The sequence below is a fragment of the Corythoichthys intestinalis genome, chromosome 1 (genome assembly GCF_030265065.1).
Source record: "Corythoichthys intestinalis isolate RoL2023-P3 chromosome 1, ASM3026506v1, whole genome shotgun sequence".
NCBI classification, from domain to species: Eukaryota; Metazoa; Chordata; class Actinopteri; order Syngnathiformes; family Syngnathidae; genus Corythoichthys; species Corythoichthys intestinalis.
In genome coordinates, this window is record NC_080395.1 from 215,263 (window position 1) to 238,250 (window position 22,988).

General features: G+C 46.7%; 2 protein-coding genes across 12 annotated transcripts in view; both read left to right on the forward strand.

Moving 5' to 3' along the window:
• The first annotated feature begins 1,495 nt into the window (after positions 1-1,495).
• On the forward strand, positions 1,496-7,341 carry lins1 (lines homolog 1). Its single transcript, XM_057843609.1, has 6 exons — positions 1,496-1,822; positions 1,933-2,022; positions 3,136-3,268; positions 3,809-4,276; positions 4,892-5,063; positions 6,658-7,341. The coding sequence occupies exons 1-6, from the start codon at positions 1,529-1,531 to the stop codon at positions 7,058-7,060; spliced, it is 1,560 nt and encodes a 519-aa protein (XP_057699592.1). The 5' UTR covers positions 1,496-1,528; the 3' UTR covers positions 7,061-7,341.
• Positions 7,342-7,697: 356 nt separating this feature from the next.
• The window catches only part of vps13c (vacuolar protein sorting 13 homolog C), a 54,915-nt gene continuing 39,624 nt past the window's right edge, over positions 7,698-22,988 (forward strand). For 9 of the 11 annotated variants that reach the window (XR_009062713.1, XR_009062715.1, XR_009062714.1 and 6 more), the window contains exons 1-22: positions 7,698-7,906; positions 9,808-9,851; positions 9,939-10,077; positions 10,306-10,407; positions 13,463-13,534; positions 13,628-13,737; positions 13,806-13,865; positions 13,959-14,018; positions 14,100-14,180; positions 14,253-14,310; positions 14,788-14,915; positions 14,980-15,086; positions 16,214-16,388; positions 16,467-16,529; positions 17,739-17,874; positions 17,942-18,042; positions 18,115-18,257; positions 18,665-18,869; positions 19,838-19,952; positions 20,012-20,148; positions 20,225-20,354; positions 20,619-20,736. Coding sequence is in view for 2 of the 11 variants with exons in the window: in XM_057831572.1 (XP_057687555.1) it covers positions 7,807-7,906; positions 9,808-9,851; positions 9,939-10,077; positions 10,306-10,407; positions 13,463-13,534; positions 13,628-13,737; positions 13,806-13,865; positions 13,959-14,018; positions 14,100-14,180; positions 14,253-14,310; positions 14,788-14,915; positions 14,980-15,086; positions 16,214-16,388; positions 16,467-16,529; positions 17,739-17,874; positions 17,942-18,042; positions 18,115-18,257; positions 18,665-18,869; positions 19,838-19,952; positions 20,012-20,148; positions 20,225-20,354; positions 20,619-20,736 (2,384 nt within the window). In the remaining 9 variants the exon portion in view is untranslated. Of the gene's footprint in view, positions 7,911-9,807; positions 9,852-9,938; positions 10,078-10,305; positions 10,408-13,462; positions 13,535-13,627; positions 13,738-13,805; positions 13,866-13,958; positions 14,019-14,099; positions 14,181-14,252; positions 14,311-14,787; positions 14,916-14,979; positions 15,087-16,213; positions 16,389-16,466; positions 16,530-17,738; positions 17,875-17,941; positions 18,043-18,114; positions 18,258-18,664; positions 18,870-19,837; positions 19,953-20,011; positions 20,149-20,224; positions 20,355-20,618; positions 20,737-22,988 lie in introns of all 11 variants that reach the window. The other 2 variants (XR_009062719.1, XR_009062717.1) reach the window with 2 other exon arrangements.

A 22,988-nucleotide genomic window follows, 5' to 3' on the forward strand; every position in this document is an offset into this window, starting at 1 on the left:
TCTGTCGTGCTTTGTAGTACAACGCGTTGGAACTTTTGTCTTATGTGCGGTCTTTTTTTCTGTCGGAATGACTTGCTGTGTTGCGGGTTGTAACACAAGGAAGAGTTCGGCACTGCATTTGAAGTTCTTCATTCTACCCCGTGAGAAGAAAAGGACAAGCAATTGGCTGAAAGCAATAAATCGAGGAATAGTGAAAGAAGACGGTTCCGTGGACCAGGCACATTTGCGTTTGCAGCCGACATTTTATTACTGATGAGTAAACTTTCATTGATTTTTTTTTGGCCCCAATTAGCTGCTAGGATTCAGTAGACAGTGGTTATTATTACCGGAACCGACAATTCGCAAAGTGTTTTTCTTTTGCCGTGAACTGCTCTGATCGGTCAGTCAGTACACTCTCGGCCAGGTGGGGATTGGTTATTTTGCCGTGACGTGTTCACGGCTAAATAACGCTTAGAGGCGAATTACCGGTTACGGCAGAAATAATCACCCCGTATATAGCCTACTACCAGTTTTCTTTGTTCCACACAGTACATATTCCACGTAATTGATAAAGGTCAACTTACTGGGTGACTTTATAAGGTAGTTGTAGATGTTTCCAATTTCCACTGCAGGCAATTCCTTTGGATTGTTTATCCAGCTATCAGCTGCGACTTTGTATGGGCAGAGTTGCAGGCCAATACACGCAAATTTGAAGTCGTATCGCCTCCTCGCGTCTGTCGGCAGTGACTCGTGATAATAATAAGTCATGTTTAAGGGGTTTTCATGAAAAAAAGACGCAAAACACAGCTGAAACATATGAATTTCAGACAACGTTTGTCTACGGATGTTTACCTGTGCGTGCCCCCCTCTCAAAATGGCGAAAATTTGCTATGCGAGATGGCGTCATCGTGACATCATGCCGACTTCTTCTAATAGAAGAACTGTACTGTACTATAGTTAGGTATACCTGATCCACAGTCCAAACCAGTAGTTGGCGGTAACGCATATTATTTATCACCTCTTCAAAAAAGAAGAAGAAGAAGAAAAAAAGAAGACGTCGGTGTTGAGTCGACTGAGGACAGGGCACACGGGGCTAAATGATTCGTTGCATAGGATAGGAAAACACAAAGATGGGAAATGTAAACACTGTGGGGAGCGTGAAACGGTTTAACACATTCTAATGGTATGTGGGAAGTATGGTGAGCAGAGGGATCGGTTCAGAATGGTGCTGGACCAGGCAGAAGAGACATTTGGGATGGGAAATGTTCTACAGATGAAAAGGGCCATTATTCAAAAAGGGCTAATAAAGTTTCTCATGGACACAGGGCTTTTGGACAGGATATAGGAAGAGGGTAATTCATTAGTATTTAATTTGTTTGTTGGTATTTAATTTATCCAGTTTTTTGGTTTGGGTTTTGTCTACACTCTGGGTGTGTTTCACTGGTTGTCAGGAGGGATTACTTTTAGTCTGTAAATGTCTGATCTCGTGCTAAACCGTCGGTCCAGTAGGTAGCGGTAATGCCCCACGGCACCGAGGGGTAAACTGCCAATGAACAAAATGAAGAAGACGTCGCTTCTTCTAAGCAAGATGGCGTCCCCCGGCGCCTCGGTTTCGCCGGTGGCCGTCCTGGAAGAGCTGTACGAGTGTTCGTTGGGCGCCACGCGACCGAACCGCGACGCCGAGGAGGTGGCGCGCGCCCTTGTCGGCGGTGTGAGGGCACCGGGGGAGATTGACGTCTGCTGCTTGGCTCTGACGCTGATTGACCGGACGCTCGCTCGGTCGCGCGTCTCCCGTTTCTACCGGGACGTCGCGGAAATCCTGCTTCGGGACTTGGACGTCTTGGTGAGTCAAGTCCCGTTTGCCAGTGCCCGTCCGCGGGGGCGACACCGTACCCGGGGCCCGGGGCCCAGGGCGAGCGGACGTGCCGATGCTAATGCTAATGCTAATGCTAGGTGGCGCGCTTTGGCAGTGAGGAGCAAATCATCCGTCACTTGGCTGCGAAGAGCGCATCCTCCTGTGTCCTCTACCAACTGCGACACTCCGTGAGTCTTTTCACAACTTTGGATCCCGTTTGACCAGGTTTACTTGACAATTAGCGTTCAAAATACCAGAATGAAAATGAGAATGAATACATTGGCTTCAACTGACTGCGAGAGACGTCCAGTGCGTTGGGGACTGGACTCGGAAATGTCTCAAAATCAACAGAGTCGCCCAGAAATGATAAAAAGAATCAACGGAAAGTGACTCAAAATCAGTAGAGAATTAAAATCAGCAGATAAATGCCCCCAAATCATAGGATGTGACCGTATGCTGCATTCGAGGAAGGTGGGAAGTTGTAGATTTCCAACCTCCGACCGGGGGGGGGGATCACTGGAACGCCACTCAAACCGGGAGGTCCTCGTCGCGAAGTCCACTTCACCATTTGCTTCAACCTGATGTCACTCGGCAAAATGGCGCTCAAGAAAATGTATTGATGAAGTTTCCATGTATTTTTTCCTCATACAGTGAATTAGTCTTAAGAATTTAACTTTCAGCAAGGGTTAGGGTTAAATAAAAAACACGTCAGCCATCTTTTCTGTTTACATTTGCTTGGAACGCTTGGAGGTCGTAACTAGTACCGCCCGAGTGGGATAAGCCCGACTTCCTCCAATGCGGCATTGGATCAATGGGAGGTGAAGCTGGCAATATCTCCAAATCAGTAGGATAGGAAATCATTTGACTTGATTTCAATAGCCCCAAAAAATAACCTTCAAAGTGCTTTACAACAAAAACAAACATGGTTTGTGATAAATAACAGGCAGGAAAGTACTATACTATGCGATTAAGAAAAACAAAACCGATAAAATGCCCCCAAATCAACAGGGATGACAACAACAACAAAAATCAACCCAAAATCGGTCGGAAGCGATCGACCGAAATTCATCACCTGTTTATTTGGGGGGACGTCCTGTCGATCTTGGGTCACTACCGCTTGATTTTGGGGGTCCCGTTTGACCTATAATATGCGTGAAATCTTGGAAAATGACTTGAACTTCATTAACGGAAATGAACGGTCGGCACGTAGGTCGACCGAAAACGAGCCGCCGGAACGATATTACGACGGTTCGGACTATTCCGTCGACGGCTAACGGTGGCTTTTGTGTCGTTGACGACAGGGCGCGCTCCATCCCGCGTGGCCTCACGCGTGCGAGCAGGCATTTTCGGGCTCGCCCGCCGGACCCCGACCGGACGCCTGCTTGTGGTCGCTGTGCCGCGTCCTCCGCGGACTCCTCCGGGACGAATCCAAAGGTCAATGCATTTTTCCCACGGCAAAATGATGTTGTCCTCCGGTTTCTGTCAAATTCACACTTGACATCATCATGCAGGAAGTGAGCCAAAATCAACAAGTCGTAACCTGCAAATCAAAAGATATGAGTCAGAAATGCCACAGAATCAACAAGAAGTGACCTGGAATTGCCTGACAATATGCAAGAGGTTACCCCAAACCAACAGGAAGTGAGCCACAATCAACAGGAAGCAGAATAGCAGAAATGGCAACTTCTAGTTTAATATCATTTTATTTCTGGATTTATCTGTTGCAATCGTTACTTGTTTACTTTTTCATTAGTTATTTGTTAGTATAAATATGTTCATTTGTAAATATTTATTGACTTATAGTAATTATTTTAATATTGATTATAAACTTCATTTAAATATTGCAAGTTTTGTGATTTTTATTATTTTTCATTTGAAACACATTTTTTTCATGATTATTATTAAAGTATCATATTGTTTTTTCAGTATATGTCGAAATATTTTTAACTCAACGGATCGATTTGTATTCAGCAGAACTCGTCAGGGTGCTGGTGACGGCGTTCGACGCCGGCGCGCGCGCCTTGGCGGCCAGGTTGCTTCCCGACGACGCCGACGCCTTCTGCCTCCTGCTGGACCTGCTGGAACTCCTCGCGGCGGCGAGTCCCGAGTCGGCCCGCGTCCACGCCGGCGCCTCGCTGAGCGCCGTCGGCAACGCGCCGCGGTACTTTGTCCGCAAGAGGGCGGCGCTCTCGCTAAAACGGGCGGCGCTGCGCCCCCTGCCCGGCGGGGAGGCCTCCGGAGCGGGCGTTCTGGCGGCCGCCGCGCTGGACGCGGTGGCGGCCGATTGGCTGGCGAGCGTCGAAGTGGCCCCGGCCTCGTTTTTCGGCGGGACCGGCCGCGCCCGGGACGGGCGGCGCGACGCGACGATGCTGCGCGCCGTCGGCCTGCTCGTCATCAAGAGCGCGGAGCGACGCGCCGCTTCTGTCGCCGCCAATGACCAAAGTGAGGGGGAAAAAATGGGGCTGCTCACATTTTGTCTGGAAAAAAAAAAAAGGAAAAAAAAAAAGTCATTTTATTTTTTTTTTAATTTTTTTTTTAAACTTTTATATTTATGAAGTAATAATTGATGGCATGAAATCCTTTCATGAATATCACTCCCTCTTGATTTTGGAGCATTTCCAGGTCGCTTCCTGATTATATTATCATATTGTCTCAATTACTGTTAATTGTGGGACATTTCTGGGTCTACAGTTTTCCTGTTGATATTGATTGACTTCCTGTCCATTTTCTGGTGTCCCAACTTCATCCTGTGCATTTGGCGACATGTCTAGGTCACTTTCTTCTGAGGTTGGCTGCCTTTAGGACATTTCTGGTCACTTCTGATCCTGATTTCCTGCGCGTTTCTCGGCTCCTCCTTGTTGAAATACACAGGAAGAGATCTGAAATCAACAATTCAATTCCCCAATGATTGGTAAATGCCCCAAAATCAAAAGCAAGTGAGCCAAATACCCATCAATACTACAAAATGAACAGGAAGTGAAAAACAAAATGGTTTTTTTTAAAATGGTGAATCAAGATGTTCAAAATAAGCGAATAACGAGGGCGGTGACGTTACAGGCGCGGCCGAGACGGCGGTCTACTTGGGTTCCCTGTGGCGTTTCCTGCGCCCGAAGGGGGCGCGTCACGACGAGGATCACGACTGCGGCGTCCTCCCGCTGCTGTTCGCCGAACAGGACGACGACATGACGGAAGCCGCCAAAGCCGCGCTGGCCATCTTCCTCCGTCTCCGGTAGGGATTAGGAGTGTGACAATATACCCGTGGAACTGGATATGCTATGGTTTTTAAAAAAAAAAAAAAAAAAAAGCCATCAAGTCACTGATAAAAGCCTTCCACTAGAATAGTGTCATTCTCATTGGCTGCCAATATCCAATTCATTTTGACTAACCCATCAACATTTCTCTAAATGAATAGGCGGTAACACACTAGAAACGTCAACGTTGCGTCAACGATCACGCCGCGATTACGCTTCGAAACGCGGCCGTTAAAGTCGATCAGCCAATGCACACCAGTCGCAGTGCGTCCGCGTGTTAAAAGCGCGCCCAGAAGCGCGAAACGCGACGCACGCGAAAAGAACAGCAGAGTTTGTTTTTTGACGCGAGACACAGTCCCCCTCCGTCAATACTACTAGGTAGGATTGGGCAGGCCGGAAGTCACTCGCGTAAAAATACGGTGGATCCGGTGGATTTTCCAAATAATATGCAATCGTAACTTACTATATAAATAAAATAAATTGAAATGAGCTAAAACACCTGTAATTAATACGAATAATACACAAATCCTGCTACACATTTAAATGTATTAATTTCTGCGTGGTGCTTTAACGTGAGAAAAAACATCAATAAAGCTTAGAAATATGTTCATAAGGGAAAAAAATGATTGAGGCATTTAATTTGTAAAATACATGTTAAAATCCTTGGCATTGGGATTGCCTTTTGCTTCAGCACATGACTTCTTTTTTCTTCTATCTTTCAAAAAGAAAGCTGGCCAATACGCGGGGTCTGAAAGGCAAAATGTTGTTTTTTTATTACCTTTAAATACCCGCTATTCTCGCGCGATCTTGCAATCCTCGCGTGAACCGATCGAGCCGCTCTACAGACGCGCTGCTCGTGAAACGCATCCTATGGAAATTGACGCCGAGCGTCACTGGTGCGTTATCGCGGCGGGATCGTTGACGCGACTTTGACGTTTCTAGTGTTACCGCCTTCAGATGTCACCAAAACAACAGGAAGTGAGCAAGAAATGAACACAATTGGCTGCCTGCCGGCCTGCCATTGACGCTGCTAGACATCCAATCTTTTGCCTGAATGATTATAGGTCACTTCCTATCCATTTTGAGACGTTCACCTCCTGTTCAGTCACTCTAAATCAGTGGTGTCCAAACTATTCCACATAGGGCCGCAGTGGGTGCTGGATTTCATTCCTACAAAACATCTTTTCACCAATCTGGTGTCTCACAAGTGTAATCAGATGCTGCTTGTTTTAGCACAAACTTCATTGGTTAAACTGTCTGTGCTCAATTGGTAAGAACAAAAACCAGGACCCACAGCGGCCCTTGAGGACAGGTTTGGACACCCATGCTCTAAATGAAAAGGAAATTAACAGGAAGTGATACCCCAAAATGAACAGGAAGTGAGTGAAAAACCAACAGCGTAGGATTAGGGAGCCTCCCCCTTCCATTTTAAATGGATCGGACGTCTACTAGTGATCCACTCGTTGAAAGGAACACCAGAAGGAGAATTGTAGAAGCATTTCTTGAGCCGGTAACTGTTGCGGCGCCATATTGTGAGCTCATCGTATCCTACGCCGTTTTTACTATCCACAGGGAGCACTGGCGGCAGGACGACGCGTGTGCCGCCGGCTGCAACCCGCACTGCCACTTCCTGTTCTTCCTCCGCGCCGTCTCCTGGGATCAGCGCCTCCTGCTGGACTTGCTCATCTCCACGGAAACCTGCTTCCTGGAGTACCTGGTGCGCTACCTGCGCTTCCTGAGGACCGACCGGCGGGGTTTGGCCGCCTCTTGCCGGCGAATGGACGCCGAGCGCCCCGCGGAGGATGCGCTGGAGAGGGCGGCGGGCTGCCTCCTGAGGCTCCGCCTCCTGATCGCCAGGCTGCGACACAAGGGACTTTTCCCGTACAAGGCCGACTCTTTACTCAAACTGTTGACGGAAGCGACGCGACGACTTAAGGCGGGCCGAGACGCCGGCGGATTTTGCCCGGGGCAGTAAGTGTCCCAGAATTGACCCGTAAATGAACGGGATGTGATGGAAATCAACCCAGACCTGAAATGAACAGGAAGCGAGCCGCAGAGTTGACAGGAAGTGATTCCCCAAAATCAACAGAGAGTGACACGTAAATGTCCCGGAATGAACAGGAAGTGACTCATAAATGCCGAGAAATCAACAGGAAGTGACCCTAAAACAACTGGAAGTGAAAATGCATATATACAACACACGCAGTTTTTCTACTTGTTTTTTTTTCATTGAAAAATGCTATTTTCAAAATTAAAGGGGGAAAACTAGGTTCTTTGTATGCTTTTTTTCTTGAAATATTTTCCTGTGTTCTTTCTTTCAAAATAGGAAAGTATTTGAACGTCAAAAGCCTAGAAAAACGATACAAAAATATTTTGTATACTAGGCTTTCAACATTGCTCTTTCAATGTCTATATTTTTTTCTAACAAAACTTTGGGGATGTTCAAACGTTAAGTTGTTTGAGGTACACATCTGACGTCATGTCGTTTGACGACGGGGAGCTAAAGGTGTCCAAAGTAGGAAGGCTTCTGCCCCGACGCAAAATGGCCGACGGACGAATGGCGCGCGCGATCGCGCATCGGACATCTCGTTTTATATTAGGATATCTTTGGCCACCTCCTCCTCACCTAACCCGGAAGTCAGGCGAAGCGAAGCGAAGTGACTGACAGACGACGGACGCAAGAGTTCGGTCCAGGTCCTGGTCCTCGCTTCTCTGTCAGTCATGGTATTCGAGTCTTTGGTTAGTGACCTCCTGAACAGGTTCGTGGGAGATTACGTGGAGAACCTGGACAGTTCTCAGCTCCGAATCGGAATCTGGGGAGGTAGGTGAGCTCATCTCAGCGCCTCCCTGCCTGCCTGCTAATTAGCGGCGGCCGGCCATTCATATACTTTGCTTCTATCTGCGCAAAAAAAGGACAAGCGAGCTTCATGAAACCGGAAAAGCTCCATTTATTTGCATCATTATGTTGTGCGTGACCAGCCTCGCGTGCGTGCGTGCGTGCGTGCGTGCGTGCGTCGCGTCGCCAGCGCCAGTTCCGACTCGCTTCTCTTTCCTTCCCCAAATCCGTGCGGAATTGTCAAACGCCTGCCTGCCTGCCTGCCTCAATTGCTCAATAAACTTGGACAATAATTTGCTTCATGTCAGAGCAGACGTCCGTCCAGCCAGTGGCGAAACAAACCGGATCGGTAGGGGGGCGGGGCCCCTAAAGCCAAACTAGAAAAGGCCGTTTCTGGCGTGGGGATTGACTTCCTGTAGATTTTTACTCACTTCCTTTATTTGGCACTGTTGACTCTTGGTGGCCCTAGACGTTCAGTCCATGTTGACCGGGGTTAAGGGGGGAAAAAACGATTTGGCATGATTGCTTTTTCTGGGTTTTCACAGTTTTGCCAATGTTGTGTTTTTGGGTCATTTTTACAGGTTTTTGATGTTTTTCAAGGTTTTGCCAAGCTTCTCTGCAGTTCTCGCAGTTGGTATATTTATGGTTTTTGCATTTAAACATTTTTTTTTTCTGTTTTCTCCACTTTTGCCTTTCCGTGCAGTCTTTTGCATTGTTAATTTATGATTTCAGAGAATTTTTTTTGTGGTAACCCCCCCATTGATTTAGGGCATTTTTGGGTCACTTCCTGCTCTGTTTTTAGGTTTGGTGGAAGTGTATGTTTTTGTTTTAGGCAAAAACAATCCAACTTGGGTGTACCTTGATTTCCTGAATTTTTGGTTGAGTAAATGACGTCAATTGGACCACAAATTAAGATAATTTGCCTTTGGAAATGAACGAGCATTTTGGGGGCAAAATGAAAAGAACCCGCTTTGTGTGATTGTTGGATCGGCGAGAATCGGTCAAAGCACGGGGATTGAGCAGTGTGCCCAAAAAGCGGACAGAAAAAAGGAATATTCTATGTGGAAGACATCCCTACGATAAGAAAGATACTCATAATTTTTCACAGAATAAACATGCAAATCTGAATGTATTTGCCATTCGCCCCAAATAAATTGTTTTTGGCACGAACGTGAAGGGCAAAATTAAAAGAGCCCGCGTTGCGTGACTTCTTGGAACCAGGAAAGTGGAGCATTATTTTTCTAAAGCTTTTCCTCCGGCTTCATTTGAGGAAAAATTGTACCAATAATAATATGTACTGCAATAGATGGCAGCTGTGCAATTACTGTGTTGTCTGTCTTATTATTCTAATACTGAAGAGTTTCATTCTCACTTTGGCAGTGCACTTCCAAATCATAATGTGCCTTGGCCCCGTGGGTAATGGAGGTCCAAAATATAACTTTTGGATAAAGTTAACAAGTTTTGATAAAGCGAGCGACGCTTTATCAAGGCACAAACGGAGGAGATTGTACGTTGGCGGATCCTTTAGCACTCCGTGTTTGCTATGAGCTCCAGCAGTCATGTGATAACGTCTAACAAAGAAGTTACCCTTCAGCCCCTCTAGGGGGCGACAAAGCATTGCCCATGAAGACGGACAATCGGGACAAATTGAATGAGGTGTTTTAGTTTAGTTTGAAAGGAATTAGGCTATTGACATGCAAAACGCCATCAAAAATCAGAAAAAATGACGTTACAAAAGCCACTCCGGAACCAATTCACGACTTATCTTGAGGTACCGTTATGTGTTACGGGTAGGTTCCAATTTTTATTTTTTGCTGTTGCCGTGGATTGATTTGTTCACGGGTGGCTGGTTCGATTGATCGTCTCGCCACCGTTGCTTCTTGCAGGAAACGTTGTCTTGGAGAACCTGCAAGTGAAGGAAAATGCACTGGTGAGTGGAATCTTTTTTTTTTTGTTGTTGTTGCCCCACCCTCTGACTAAGCGAGCGCTCTCTCTCTCCCGCCCGCCCGCCACGCAGAGTCAATTGGACATCCCGGTCAAGGTGAAGGCCGGCCTGATCGGCACGCTGACCTTGAAGATCCCGTGGAAGAACCTGTACAAGGAGGCGGTGGTGGCCACGCTGGATGGCCTCTACCTGCTGCTCGTACCCGCCGCGGGTAAGCTCGCCGGCTTGTCCCGATCCGGCCCGTTGGCGATCGGCGTTTGCAGAAAGTACAGTCAACGTAAACGTTATCCTATTCAGTGGGCTTTTTATTTGTATGACCGATATATCGGGGGGGGGGGGAATATCGGTCGATCTTCAATTTTCCTCACGCTTTTTGTCCCGGGGCCAAAGCGCCGCCTTTATCTGGAGCTTAAGCAACTTTTCTGGTCGTCGCCGACAGCCGCCGAGTACGACGAGGCAAAAGAGGAGCGCTACCGGCAGGAGGCCAAACGGCGCGACCTGATGCGCGTGGAGCAGGCGCTGCAGACGGCGGCCGGACCTGGTAGGACGGAACAAGTCTCCAAACTTGTCCTTTTGTTGCTCCTTTTTTCTACTCTCTTGGAGCCTTTGATGATGATAGAGGTCCAATGGATTTGCCGCTAGTCATTCATTCGTCCGGATTGGACGTCGAGCGCCGTCAATGGCACTGAAAAATGAGCAGTCGCGGCCTATCCTCCCGCTTGAAATGAATTGGACGTCTGTCGTTGTCAACGGCGGGCAATTTTGGGTGGCTTCCTTCCTCATTTGAGGCTACTTGCAGCTCACTTCCTGCACATTTTGAATCATAGATTTGAGCACAATTCAAGGTTACTTGTGGTGAATTTTCCGTGTCACTTCCTGTTAATGCTGGATTTGTTGGTTTTGGGGAACTTATGGCTCATTCTCTGTTGATTTTACTTTCGCTCCCTGTTCATTTTGGGGCATTCACGGGTTACGTACGGTAACCGGGGGGGTAGAGATCGCTTCCTGTACATTTGGAATCATTTTGTGTTGATTCTAAAACATATTGGATCACTTTAGGTAGATTATGGGTCACCTCCTGTTGATATTGGGTCATTTTTTCCCCCATTGGAAATAATAATAATAATACATTTTATTTGAAGGCGCCTTTCTGGCACTCAAGGTCTCTGTCCAGTCATTTAAAAAATGTATTAAAAGTGAGAAAGTATAAAATCATTTTAAAATACTAAAAGAGGTTTTGTTTTGTTTTTTTGTTTGTTTTTTTTTTAAAATGAATGAATGGGGCCTTTAGAATATGTAATAGTGGTAGGGTTTAATATACAATGTAATATGTACCATACATACAGTGGGGCAAATAAGTATTTATTCAACCACCAATTGTGCAAGTTCTCCTACTTGAAAAGATTAGAGAGGCCTGTAATTGTCAACATGGGTAAACCTCAACCATGAGAAACAGAATGTGGAACAAAAAAAACAGAAAATCACATTGTTTGATTTTGAAAGAATTTATTTCCAAATTAGAGTGGAAAAGAAGTATTTGGTCACCTACAAACAAGCAAGATTTCTGGCTGTCAAAAAGGGTCTAACTTCTTCTAACGAGGCTCCACTCGTTCTCTGTATTAATGGCACCTGTTTTAACTCATTATCGGTATAAAAGACACCTGTCCACAACCTCAGTCAGTCACACTCCAAACTCCACTATGGCCAAGACCAAAGAGCTGTCACCAGAGACAAAATTGCAGACCTACACCAGGCTGGGAAGACTGAATCTGCAATAGGTAAAACGCTTGGTGTAAAGAAATCAACCGTGGGAGCAATTATTAGAAAACGGAAGATATACAAGACCACTGATAATCTCCCTCGATCTGGGGCTCCATGCAAGATCTCACCCCGTGGCGTCAAAATGATAATAAGAACGGTGAGCAAAAATCCCAGAACCACACGGGGGGACCTAGTGAATGACCTACAGAGAGCTGGGACCACAGTAACAAAGGCTACTATCAGTAACACAATGCGCCGCCAGGGACTCAAATCCTGCACTGCCAGACATGTCCCCCTGCTGAAGAAAGTACACGTCCAGGCCCGTCTGCGATTCGCTGGAGAGCATTTGGATGATCCAGAAGAGGACTGGGAGCATGTGTTATGGTCAGATGAAACCAAAATAGAACTTTTTGGTAGAAACACAGGTTCTCGTGTTTGGAGGAGAAAGAATACTGAATTGCATCCAAAGAACACCGTACCCACTGTGAAGCATGGGGGTGGAAACATCATGCTTTGGGGCTGTTTTTCTGCAAAGGGACCAGGATGACTGATCTGTGTAAAGGAAAGACTGAATCGAGAGATTTTGAGTAAAAATCTCCTTCCGTCAGCAAGGGCATTGAAGATGAGACGTGGCTGGGTCTTTCAACATGAAAATGATCCCAAACACACAGCCAGGGCAACAAAGGGGTGGCTTCATAAGAAGCATTTTAAGGTCCCGGAGTGGCCGAACCAGTCTCCAGATCTCAACCCCATAGAAAATCTGTGGAAAGTCCGTGTTGCCCAACGACAGCCCCAAAACATCACTGCTCTAGAGGAGATCTGCATGGAGGACTGGGCCAAAATACCAGCAACAGTGTGTGAAAAGCTTGTGAAGAGTTACAGAAAACCTTTGGCCTCTGTTATTGCCAACAAAGGGTACATAACAAAGTATTGAGATGAACTTTTGGTATTGACCAAATACCTATTTTCCACCATGATTTGCAAATAAATTCTTTCAAAATCAAACAATGGGATTTTCTGTTTTTGTTCCACATTTTGTCTCTGATGGTTGAGGTTTACCCATGTTGACAATTACAGGCCTTTCTCAAGTGGGAGATCTTGCACAATTAGTGGTTCACTATATACGCATTTGCCCCACTGTATATTTGCATATGGGGCGCCCCCTTTTTTTTTTTTTGGCCCTAAAATGCAGGGGTGTGGGCGACCTATTCGCCCAATATGCTCTGACCACGACCCAATTTAAGACTGTCGTAAATGTGAAAAAGCACAAAAGTTGGCGTGAGCTACGTACGCCAACTATACAGACGAGTTGCGTTTCAAATCTCCAAAATAATATGCACTGTACTTTAGACAAACAGTACTCGGGAACAAAACATGCCCAAGGAAGAATGAGAGAGCAACATCAGGCACAGCCTCAAGCGGCCATCTTGTATGGTGGCTGAGAGGTGTCGGGTGAAATGCAAAGTTTCATTTTTCCGGTCAGAATTGGATGATTTTTGGCCTACTATGTCCAGGTCCTCAATTATATTATGGTATGATAACAGTTGATATAGACGGCGTTGTGCTGAGGAAGAAAATGATATACCATTTTTAAAAAATGTCACCCTGTAAGCATGTTACTCATTTTTGTCAAGGAGTACATTTTAACTTGAGACTGCTTTTTTTTGGATGACTACTTTGACTTATATTATTTTCAAGAAAGGCTACTCAGTCCGATGACCCAATCTGATTGCGACGTCTCTAATAGAACGCTGCTTTTGACCGGTGCGGTCTGGCTTCTCTAACTTTCCTTTCCCAGAACTGTCTAACTGTCTTTTTCCTTAATGCCGCCAAAGCGCTTAAAGGATCTAACAAACGCAAAAAGCGCAAAAAAGCATTGAGGAAGCCGAAAGGCGACGGCAATTCAGGTGAGCGGGAAAACGGCGGAAGAAAGCCCGCCCGCGCCCAGCGCTCGCCGGACCGTCCGACCGCCGCCTATCTGAGTCTCCGTTTGCTTTCAGACAAAGCTCAAGAGGAGAAGAAGGACTCGTTGATGGAGAAGCTGGCCACGCAGGTCATCAAGAACCTGCAGGTGAAGATTAGCGGCATACACCTGAGATACGAGGACGACGTAAGTATCGTCCGTCGGCGGGGGCGTGAACCCGACCTACCTACCGGTAAAGTTTGCGCGTGTCCCAGGTGTCGGACCCGCGGCGCCCCCTGTCCCTGGGAGTCACGCTGGCAGAACTCAGCCTGCAGGTCACGCGTTTCCTATTCGCTCGTCATTGAGTATGAAGGAATGATTATTTGTACTCTCGGAGATTGACTTTCCGACCGACGGTCTTTTCTCAGACCGCCGACGAAAACTGGAAGTTATGCGTCCTGGACGAAGCGGCAAAGATCATCTACAAGGTCGGCCGATCGGCGCCGGCCCGAGTCGCCTCCGTCCGTCCGTCCGTTGGCCTTGAAAAGTGCTTTGCGTTGTACCTTCAGCTGGGCCGACTGGAGCGCCTGTGCGCCTACTGGAACGTCGAGGGTCCCGTCTTCCGCCGAGGATCCCGCCGAGACGTCGTGGTGACTCGCTTTTTCTGACGGAAATCTTTCAAAGCGGACGACAGAGGAGGGGGCTGACGGTGTCTTTTGCAGGATCGGCTCAAATCCGGAATCGGCGGGGTGGACCGGGAATTACCTCTCTACGACTACGGTCGGTTCTGCTCCTCTCTGTCTAATCCTTGACCAAAAGCAACAGGAAGTGGCCCGTAATTCCCCAAAATCAACACAATTAAGCCAGATATGCCCCCAAAATGAACTCATTGGCGCTCGCTCGACCATCCGATCCGTTTTGACTGGCGCTCGGTCACTTTCTGTTCAGTTTGGAGGCTTTTTCCATTTCATTTTGAGTCACTAAACCTATTCGCGATCGGGCATCACTTCAGAGACCCTAAATAAACGGGAAGTGATCCGTAAATGCCCCGAAATCGATGGCGAGTGACCCAAAATGGACAGGAAATGAACCGCCACGGAATACGTCCATTCCGTTTGAGGCTGGCGGCCAGATGAAAAACGCGGGTGGGCCGTTAGAATTGGGACAAGCGTTCATCGGCCGCCGTCCCTCCCGCTTCCGACGTATGAAGCTCATTTCGATGGATAGCGGAAGACTGAAATTTTTTTGGCCTTCCAGTTTTCAAGCCCATCTTCGCCTCGGCCAAAATCCGCATCGACCCCGACGCCGAGAAGAAACCGGACTCTCCCAAAGCTCGGCTGGATCTGGAGGTCCAGAACGTGGACTTCCAGATCACTAAAGCCCAGGTAAGGACTTACGTCGGACCGGGACGGACGGGGAGCAGCTCAAAACTTCCCACCCGGCGCACAGTACGTCAGCGTGGTGGAGACGCTGGAGTCGGCGGAGCGCGTGGCCAGGAACGCCCCCTACAGGAAGTTCCGGCCCCGGGTGCCGGTGCGCGACAACGCCTCCGTTTGGTGGGTAAAGCGGCTTCCTCTTTTGTCTTCCCTCACCTTTATTTCGAAATACTGTATCCGGATTTGAGGGTGTAGGAATCTGACCTTTCGGCCAGACATCCGGAATCACTCCGGCCGAACCGCCTTGGCGCATTTCCGACAACCCGGGCCGGCGGAACCCCGGCCAAAAGGCCAAACTCCGCGCGTTCAACCTAGTTTTAACCCTTTGTAATGACTCCGTTTTAAAAGCTGGAAAAAGGCTTCGAAACACAAGTTGACCATTTATTCCAAGTTGGCAGCAATCATACAGCGCAGAGTGAGAATGAGAGACGAACCGAGAGCGAGCGACCTAGGCGAGGAGGCTCACCGGATCCGTCGTCCAGGGTCGACAATTACACGAGCGTGCCGGAATGTCCCCGAGAAGCGACCGTTGTTAGCTAAGTGTCCAGTCTTTTTGAAGGCGGCAGTGAGGCGGGCCAGATGAAGGGTGTGGCCGGCTGTCTTCCGTTGCAGATTGGGCGGTAAAGTTCGTGCGTCGTCGTTGCCGAGTCACGGTTTGTAAGGCGACCGAGGCGGAAGGTTCGGCCCGCGGCGAGCTATCCGATACCATCGCTTCTGTTGTGTGAAGCGCGCGTCGGTGTTAATCTCACCTCCTCGGCCGTAGGCGTGGTCGCGTTCTTGATGTCCATCTCTTGTCAGGGCGGTGTCCTGTAACTGTTACTCATTGGCAACGGGCTCTTTTGTCCGCCCACATTCATTCAAACATAATCTGCTTGTTTCCATAAACTATCATTAAATGGCTTTTATTATTATTTTGAGTATGTTAAATAATACAAACAGTTAAACGATAACTACGAGAAAAAGTACTATCCCTTCAATTGCAAAAGTGCTTATGGCTTTTGTGAATTGGACTACTACTACTGGAGGATCATTTTCCGATGGGTTTGGACTGGCCTGAATTGAATTGGCTGAAAGACGAGCGTTCACACACAGCCGGTACCGGTCCAGAGTGTCATTGAATTGGACATCTATAGTTGTTGTAATGTCTATTATTTCCCGTAGTCCGCTTTAGTAGGTTGTCAACACTATTCTTCCCATCCGATCTGCTTTGTCCATTTCTGTCCACGGCGCTGACATTTGCACGACAGGTGGCGCTACGCCATTAGCGGCATCCTAGAAGTCCACGTGCGCCGGGCCGGCCGGATGTGGTCCTGGTCCAACATTAGACAGCACCGGCGGGACGTCAAGGTGTACAAGACGGCCTACAAGAGCAAAATCCTGAACCGGAACAAGTCGAGCCCGGACGCCGAGCGCCGGCTTCAGGTGCCGGCCGCGCCGCGCCGCGCCGACCCACCGCCTCGGGCCGTCGGCCTCATTTGGACCGCTTTGTGTCTCTACCAGGACTTGGAGAACGTTTTGGACGTCTTCAATATCACCCTGGCTCGGCAGCAGGCCCAGATGGAGGTACGGTGGAAAACTAGCAAACGGCCGCCAGCGACGGCGACATACCTCCAATACGTCTGATTTCAAATGGGATCATATTTACTGTTTTTCAATGAAAAAATATAACGTATTTCTAATTCTATTTAGAAATGTGAGGGGCAACAATGAATCAACAACTAATTGATTAGCAAATGAATTGACAAATATTATGGTAACCAATTAGTCACTGATTAAGCCTTTACCCTAGCATAAATATATAAAACAGTTGTAAATACGAACAGATTTCTTTGTTCTATTTTTGGTAAGTCAAAGTAGGACATGAACAAAAGTCTGCTTTTACTTTGGAAAAGAAATATTGCCAATTTTCAGTCATCTTGCTGCCTAAACTAGCTTCTTAATAAGGCTGCGACAACTCATCGATTCATAAATGACGAATTTGATCATTGCTAGAATACAGTCAAGTCGGGAAGCTGTAATAGAATATTATTTTTGAAGAAAATAGTCATCAATTTTGTCTTCATAGCTACTTGCAACATGCCGAAAGATAAATTGTAAGAGATTTGTCCAATCAATCGTCCGTGACAAAAATCATTGGTTGAAGCCCTGTTAGAAAATAAAAAAGTATTTTGCCCCCCCCCCTTCATTCAAGAAAAAAGATCAAATATCTTTCAAAAAATGGGGAAAGAAGCATTTTATAAATTAAAACAAGAATACTATTTTTTAAAATAGTGATCAAATACTGCCTTTTTTAAGAATGAATTTTAAGCATTTTATTAAAAATAAAACAAGACTGTTTTTTAAACGAAAAAAGTAAATACAGCATTCTATAAATGAAACATAATTACTGGTGGTTTTTTTTTTTTTTTTTTTTTTTTTTTTTTTTTTGACCCAAAAAAAAAAAACATTGAAAATAATGAAATTCATCAAATGAATTCATTTTTTTAAATTAAAAAACTAAATACAGGGTTTTAAAATAATGACTGCATTTTATTAAAAATTTACCTTTTTTTTTTTCAAATGGAATTTTTTAATGGAAAAAACTTTTTTTGTCAAAATTGTATTTTTTTTTTGTTTAAAATGGATGTAAATGGATTGTCCGATCGCCGAGCTCTCCCTCCCCGGATCGGATGTCGATCGGCGTTACCGTTCAATATCGGACACCCCGGTTCGAACGGATCCGACGTCCGTTGAAGGTGGAAAACCGTATCCGAAATGCGCTCGTTTGCGCAGGCGGTCCGCCCGGGGCAAAAGCCGGCGGCCGAGAAGGCCGACAAGCGGGGAGGATTCTTCGCCGGCCTCTTCGGTCGCAAGCCCAAGAAGGAGGAGGAGCGAGAGAAGCGAGAGGAAGACGGCGAGGAGGCCGAGGGTCGGTAGGGTCGCCGGGCGGGCGGGCGGGCCCGGACGTCGACGCCAACCTCTCCTGCCTTCCTCAGGCTCGGCTCTGGACGCCGTGCTGACGGCCGAGGAGAAGGAGAAGCTCTACGCCGCCATCGGATACAGCGCCGGAGACGGCGTTTCGGCCGCGCCCAAAGAGGTAGGCGCCTCGAAAATGTTCCGCTCGGTAACCCCGACCGACCGCCCGCCCGCCCGCCGTCTTTGCGCGTAGTACGTGGCGTTGGCGCTGGCCTTCCGGCTGCGCGGGGCATCGCTGACGGTCCGAGAGGGGCCCGGCGTTCCCGAGATCCTCCGGGTCCAGGTGATCGGGCTCGGCAGCGCCCTCTGCCACAGACCGGGAGCCCGAGCCCTCAGGTATAGAGTTATCCACATATCCTACCACCTTATGTCAACCGATTGGCCGCCTTTACCATCCTGTTGATCTTGCTGCATTTACAAGTCTTTTTCGGGCATTGGCAGGTGACTTGTATTTCATTTCCTATTCATTTTGGGACAGCGCTTCCAAAATCAGCAGGATGTGACCCCTAAGTGCATGTGTCAGAAATTTTGGGTCAATTCCTCTTAAGCCATCCAAAATCAATCAGGAAGTGACCCCTAATCAACAGCAAATGACCACATTGGTCAGTCCTGTTTATTTTGAGTCACTTCCTATTCATTTTGGGGTCATTGAAGGCACCCAAAACCAACAGGGAATGAGTGAAGAAAGAAAGTAGGCCATGGGGGGGGGGGCACGCAATTGAATCCTTTGTCTGTTGGCAAAGGGCGGAGGTATCGCTGCAGCGCTGGAACGTGACGGGCCTGGAACAGAACGGGCGCGTTCCCTCGCTCATCTCGTCGGCGGAAGACTCCGACCGGGACCCGGACGCGTCTCTGCTGCGCGCGGTCTTTGAGCTCAACCCCGACGACAGCCCGGCCGATCACGTCGTCCGGATCCACTCGCAACCCGTGCAGATCATCTACGACGCCGTAAGACCAATCCCGTTACAGCGAGGGCGTTTTGTCTTTCATTCTCAAGTATCAAACAAAATAATACATGATTTAGAAACAAAATCAAATGGATATTATATAATACATTTTATTTGTTGAAAATGGATAAGCCCAGACTACAGTTTTTAATTGAACTAAAAAACAAGATCATGTTTGCACTTTTTTTTTTCTTTACAGTCATTTAAAAACCAAAAACAAACACTATAACTGTCTTTTTCTTGGAAAAAGAAAATCCGTTTTAAAAAAACAAAGCCACAGAACACTGTTGTCCTTTTTTAAAGATACATTCTGAAACATAAAAGTGAAAAAATATTTACTCAGTGTTTTATGGATGCATTTTTGTCCTCTGTCATCATCATAAAAATCCATCAGCGTCAGGTTTTTGAGGCAGATCGGCTAGCATTAGCTGTTGAATCCTGACTCTCATTATTTTGTTTTTGTTGTACTCAAAACAAAAAATACAAAAAACACAAACACTCAAAGACCCCCCCAAAAATATTAAAAAATATCCAATGAAAAAAAGAACCCTGCACTTAAAGGACAAAAAAAAATCTGTCCAATAAAATCCCACTAAAAACTAGCTAACACCAAACTGCAAAAAAAAATAAAATAAAATTGGCAAAACAGCCAAAGAGCGAAAGCCTAATTTGGCAAAACGGCAGAAACGGACCCAAAAAAACCCCCCCAGCTAAATCATGAAAATGGATCATTTCCAGTATTTGATTCTTTTTTGTTATCGCCATGGATATGTAGCGCTGTCGATGGCAATTAACAAGGAGGGGATGTGGCCGGCCAGACGGTGATTGATATGTCCAATGAATGAAAATAGCACCTCCAATCCCACCCTGCCAATAGATTTTTTTGTTTTTAATACCATTTTTTTTGGAATGAAAGAAAGTGAGGACAAAGAATATTGACCTTTTTTTGGCTTCCCGTCCATCCGCCAGATGACGGTCAACAGCTTGGCCGAGTTCTTCGAGACGGGTCAGGAGGTGGACCTGGAAGCGCTGACCTCGGCCACGCTTTCCAAACTGGAGGAGATCAAAGAGAAGACGGCCGCAGGTCGGTCGGAGCGTCCCGGTCTCGTCTCCGTCCGGGCTGAAAGCCGCTTTCTTTGGCAGGTTTAGCTCACGTCATTCAGACCCGCAAGGTTTTGGACTTGAAGGTGGACCTGCGCCCGTCCTACCTGCTGCTGCCCAAATCCGGCTTCTACTCGGAAAACTCGGAGGTGGTCGTGATCGACTTTGGAAACCTGCAGGTAAGCCCCGGGGGCGCCCGTCCGTCCGTCTGACCGACCGACCGACCGAGGCCAAAAGTCAAAACGTCCGGAACAGTTTAACAGCGCGGACGAGAACCTGCGCTCGCCCTCCTCGTCCTTCTCGTCCCTGGAAGAGATCATGGAGCGGGCCTACGAGCGATACCGCGCCGAGCTGACGCGAGTTCAAGTTCTCTACAGCCAGTCGGGTAAAGCCCGCCACAGAAATTGCACGCTTTCTCTTACGTGCGCTTGACTTCCTACGCTGTTGACGGAATGAGAAACCGGTAGCACGCTTGCAGCAAATCATGGGGCTGGTTCTGTTGTTTGACATCATCTTCTGTTTGGAGATTTTCTTCGTTTTGGGGCCAAGGCAGCTCGGAAAGAAAGACTCCTTAGAATCCAACTTGATGATTTTTGGATAGATTTGTGTTGCCGTTCGCTGTGGTATTTCAGCTGGGTTAAACGCGCAGGTGACGAGTGGAAGTCTTCCCGTCGGCTGAATTCGTCGCGGCAGCACGTCCTGCGCCCTCTCGACCTAAAGCTTCGCCTGTCCAAGTGCGTGGTGGACAACGACGCCAGGATGCCCAGGTACTACGCGTCGGACACCCCGTCCGTCCGTCCGTATCGCCGCATAAAGACATAGTCGGACGAGATCCTCGTCAATGTCGATCCTTTCGACCGTCCTACTGCTGTGAGTTTATGGCAAGTAGACGTCCGGTGTTCTGCCAAAATCTGCATCGGCGTAACGTCTACACTAGTCGAATTTAACACCCAAAGTACAACCGTGCGCTCTAAACTGGTTTTGTTTAGATGCATACGGGAATAACGTACAAAAAAAATGCCTGCAGAAAATAATTAAATGTAGTTATATCAAATAAGGACGGTTTCAATACGCTACGTGACTAATGTGGTCAACTGCTTCAAAGCTAACACAAAAAACCCCCACAATGGTTAAAAGTAGGCCTGAACGATATTGAAAAAAACTCTTGCTGCGATTTTTTTGGGGTTTGTGATATATTGCGATATTAAAAAAAATGTATATTTTTTTTTTCAAGAAATTTTCACAAGATGACTTAAATAGCTGTTTGGAAAGCCTTTAGATGACTCACCATCACCACAGTGTACAGTCATCCCTTGTTTTTCGCGGTTAATGGGGACCAGAACCCGCCGCGATAGGTGAAAAACTGCGAAGTAGCCCCCCCCCCCCCCCCCCCCATTAAAAAAAAAAAAAAATGTGTGTGTGTTTTTTGTGCCCAATGTATTTATTCAGATTTAGCATTGGAAAGAGATACATATAAGAATGTTTTTTTCTCACTTTCCCCCCCAAAGTGATTTTAAAAATGTATATAAATAAATGGTTTTTAAGCACTTCAAATTTCATAATTATGATAAGTTTTAAACATAACTGTCCAACCAAATCATTTTTTAACAAGAATAAAGAGGTGCAAATAAGTAACTCGGACAGCAGCTCTGCAGAACAGCAGGTGATGGCTTTCCTTGCATCAAGAAACATACACGTGGATACCAATTCGATTGAAGCGTGCCATCCTCTTCCCATGAAAGTGAACAATCTACCAGCAGTGATCATGAGATTCACAAACAGGAAGAACAAAGTAGCTCTGATGAAACAAGGAAAAAAGCTCAAAGGTACTAATGTCTATTTAAATGACCGTCTAATCAAAAGAAATGCTGATATCGCCAAAAAAGCAAGAATCTTAAGGAAGCAAAACAAAATTCAGAATACTTGGGTTATGAACTGTAAAGTATATATCAAACTTAATGGCCCACCCGAAATACTAGTTATTAGAAACATTGAAGAACTGAACAAGTATGAAGGAGTGCAATAGTGGGTCAATAAGGGTGAAACAGCTCACCAGATATTATACAGTTATGTTCGTATAATGTCACCAATCTGAATTAGTTATGTATGTCCTTCTAGAATCCTTGATTCAATGTTAAACACTCCAAACGAACAGATAGCAATTTAAGTACTGTGGCAGATAAATGCTTGGCTTTATTAAATGCTTCTGTTTATCTACTTTAGCTGTGACCGTTAAAGTGACATGTAGACATTTTAAACTCCTCATGATCACTTCTGGCATTTAAATGTCTCCAACGTCCCCACAGTACACACATTCATTCCAGCGCGGCTTCCTTTCAACTGTTTAACAAGTTCAACGATGATTGACAGATGCCCGTGTGAAGTCTGCTTCTTTGGCCAGATCAAAGCCAATGTTGTGCTGCAGTGACTGAGAGGATCAAAAGGCTGGGAGAGGGAGGGTAGGAGGCTGTGCGCAGACCAGAAAGTGAGGCGTATCTGGATCAAAAAAAAGAAAAACTATCGCACGTGCTTGCGATGGGACTATCGCGCACACGCACATCGCGATGGCGATGTTTAAACGATATATCGTTCAGGCTTAGTTAAAAGTATGAGAGGGTAATACATGCAAAAAGTATGTTTGAGGCAGTGAAAAGGTTCTAAATAACTAAATCAAAACAAAAATAGTGAGTACTCGCCGCTTCTAACCCATGTGCGCATGCGTGTGGATGCATGCGCAAGCACGCTGAGCATTATGTGCTACGTTTCGCGGCGTAGTAAGAAATGGCCGAACACCTGTCCGGTCCGGTCCGGTCCGGTCCGTTTGAAGCGGGCGGCGAATGACAAACCCATTGGACATCTATACACGCCAATGAGTTGATTTGGGGGCATTTGCTGTTGATTTTTCACTTGCTTTCTCTTGACTTATGGGATGTTTGCGGTTCACTTCTTGTTGATTTTGGCTGATCGAACAGGAAGTGACCTGAGAGTTTGCCAGAATCAACAGCAAATGACCTGTATA

Bases quoted from the DNA above. Each gene is read 5' to 3' on its own strand.
- lins1 (XM_057843609.1), top strand. From the start codon at position 1,529: ATGAACAAAATGAAGAAGACGTCGCTTCTTCTAAGCAAGATGGCGTCC. The intron at 3,269-3,808 runs GTCAATGCATTT...TGTATTCAGCAG, and splicing joins CCTCCGGGACGAATCCAAAG to AACTCGTCAGGGTGCTGGTG. The intron at 4,277-4,891 runs GTGAGGGGGAAA...GTGACGTTACAG, and splicing joins TGTCGCCGCCAATGACCAAA to GCGCGGCCGAGACGGCGGTC.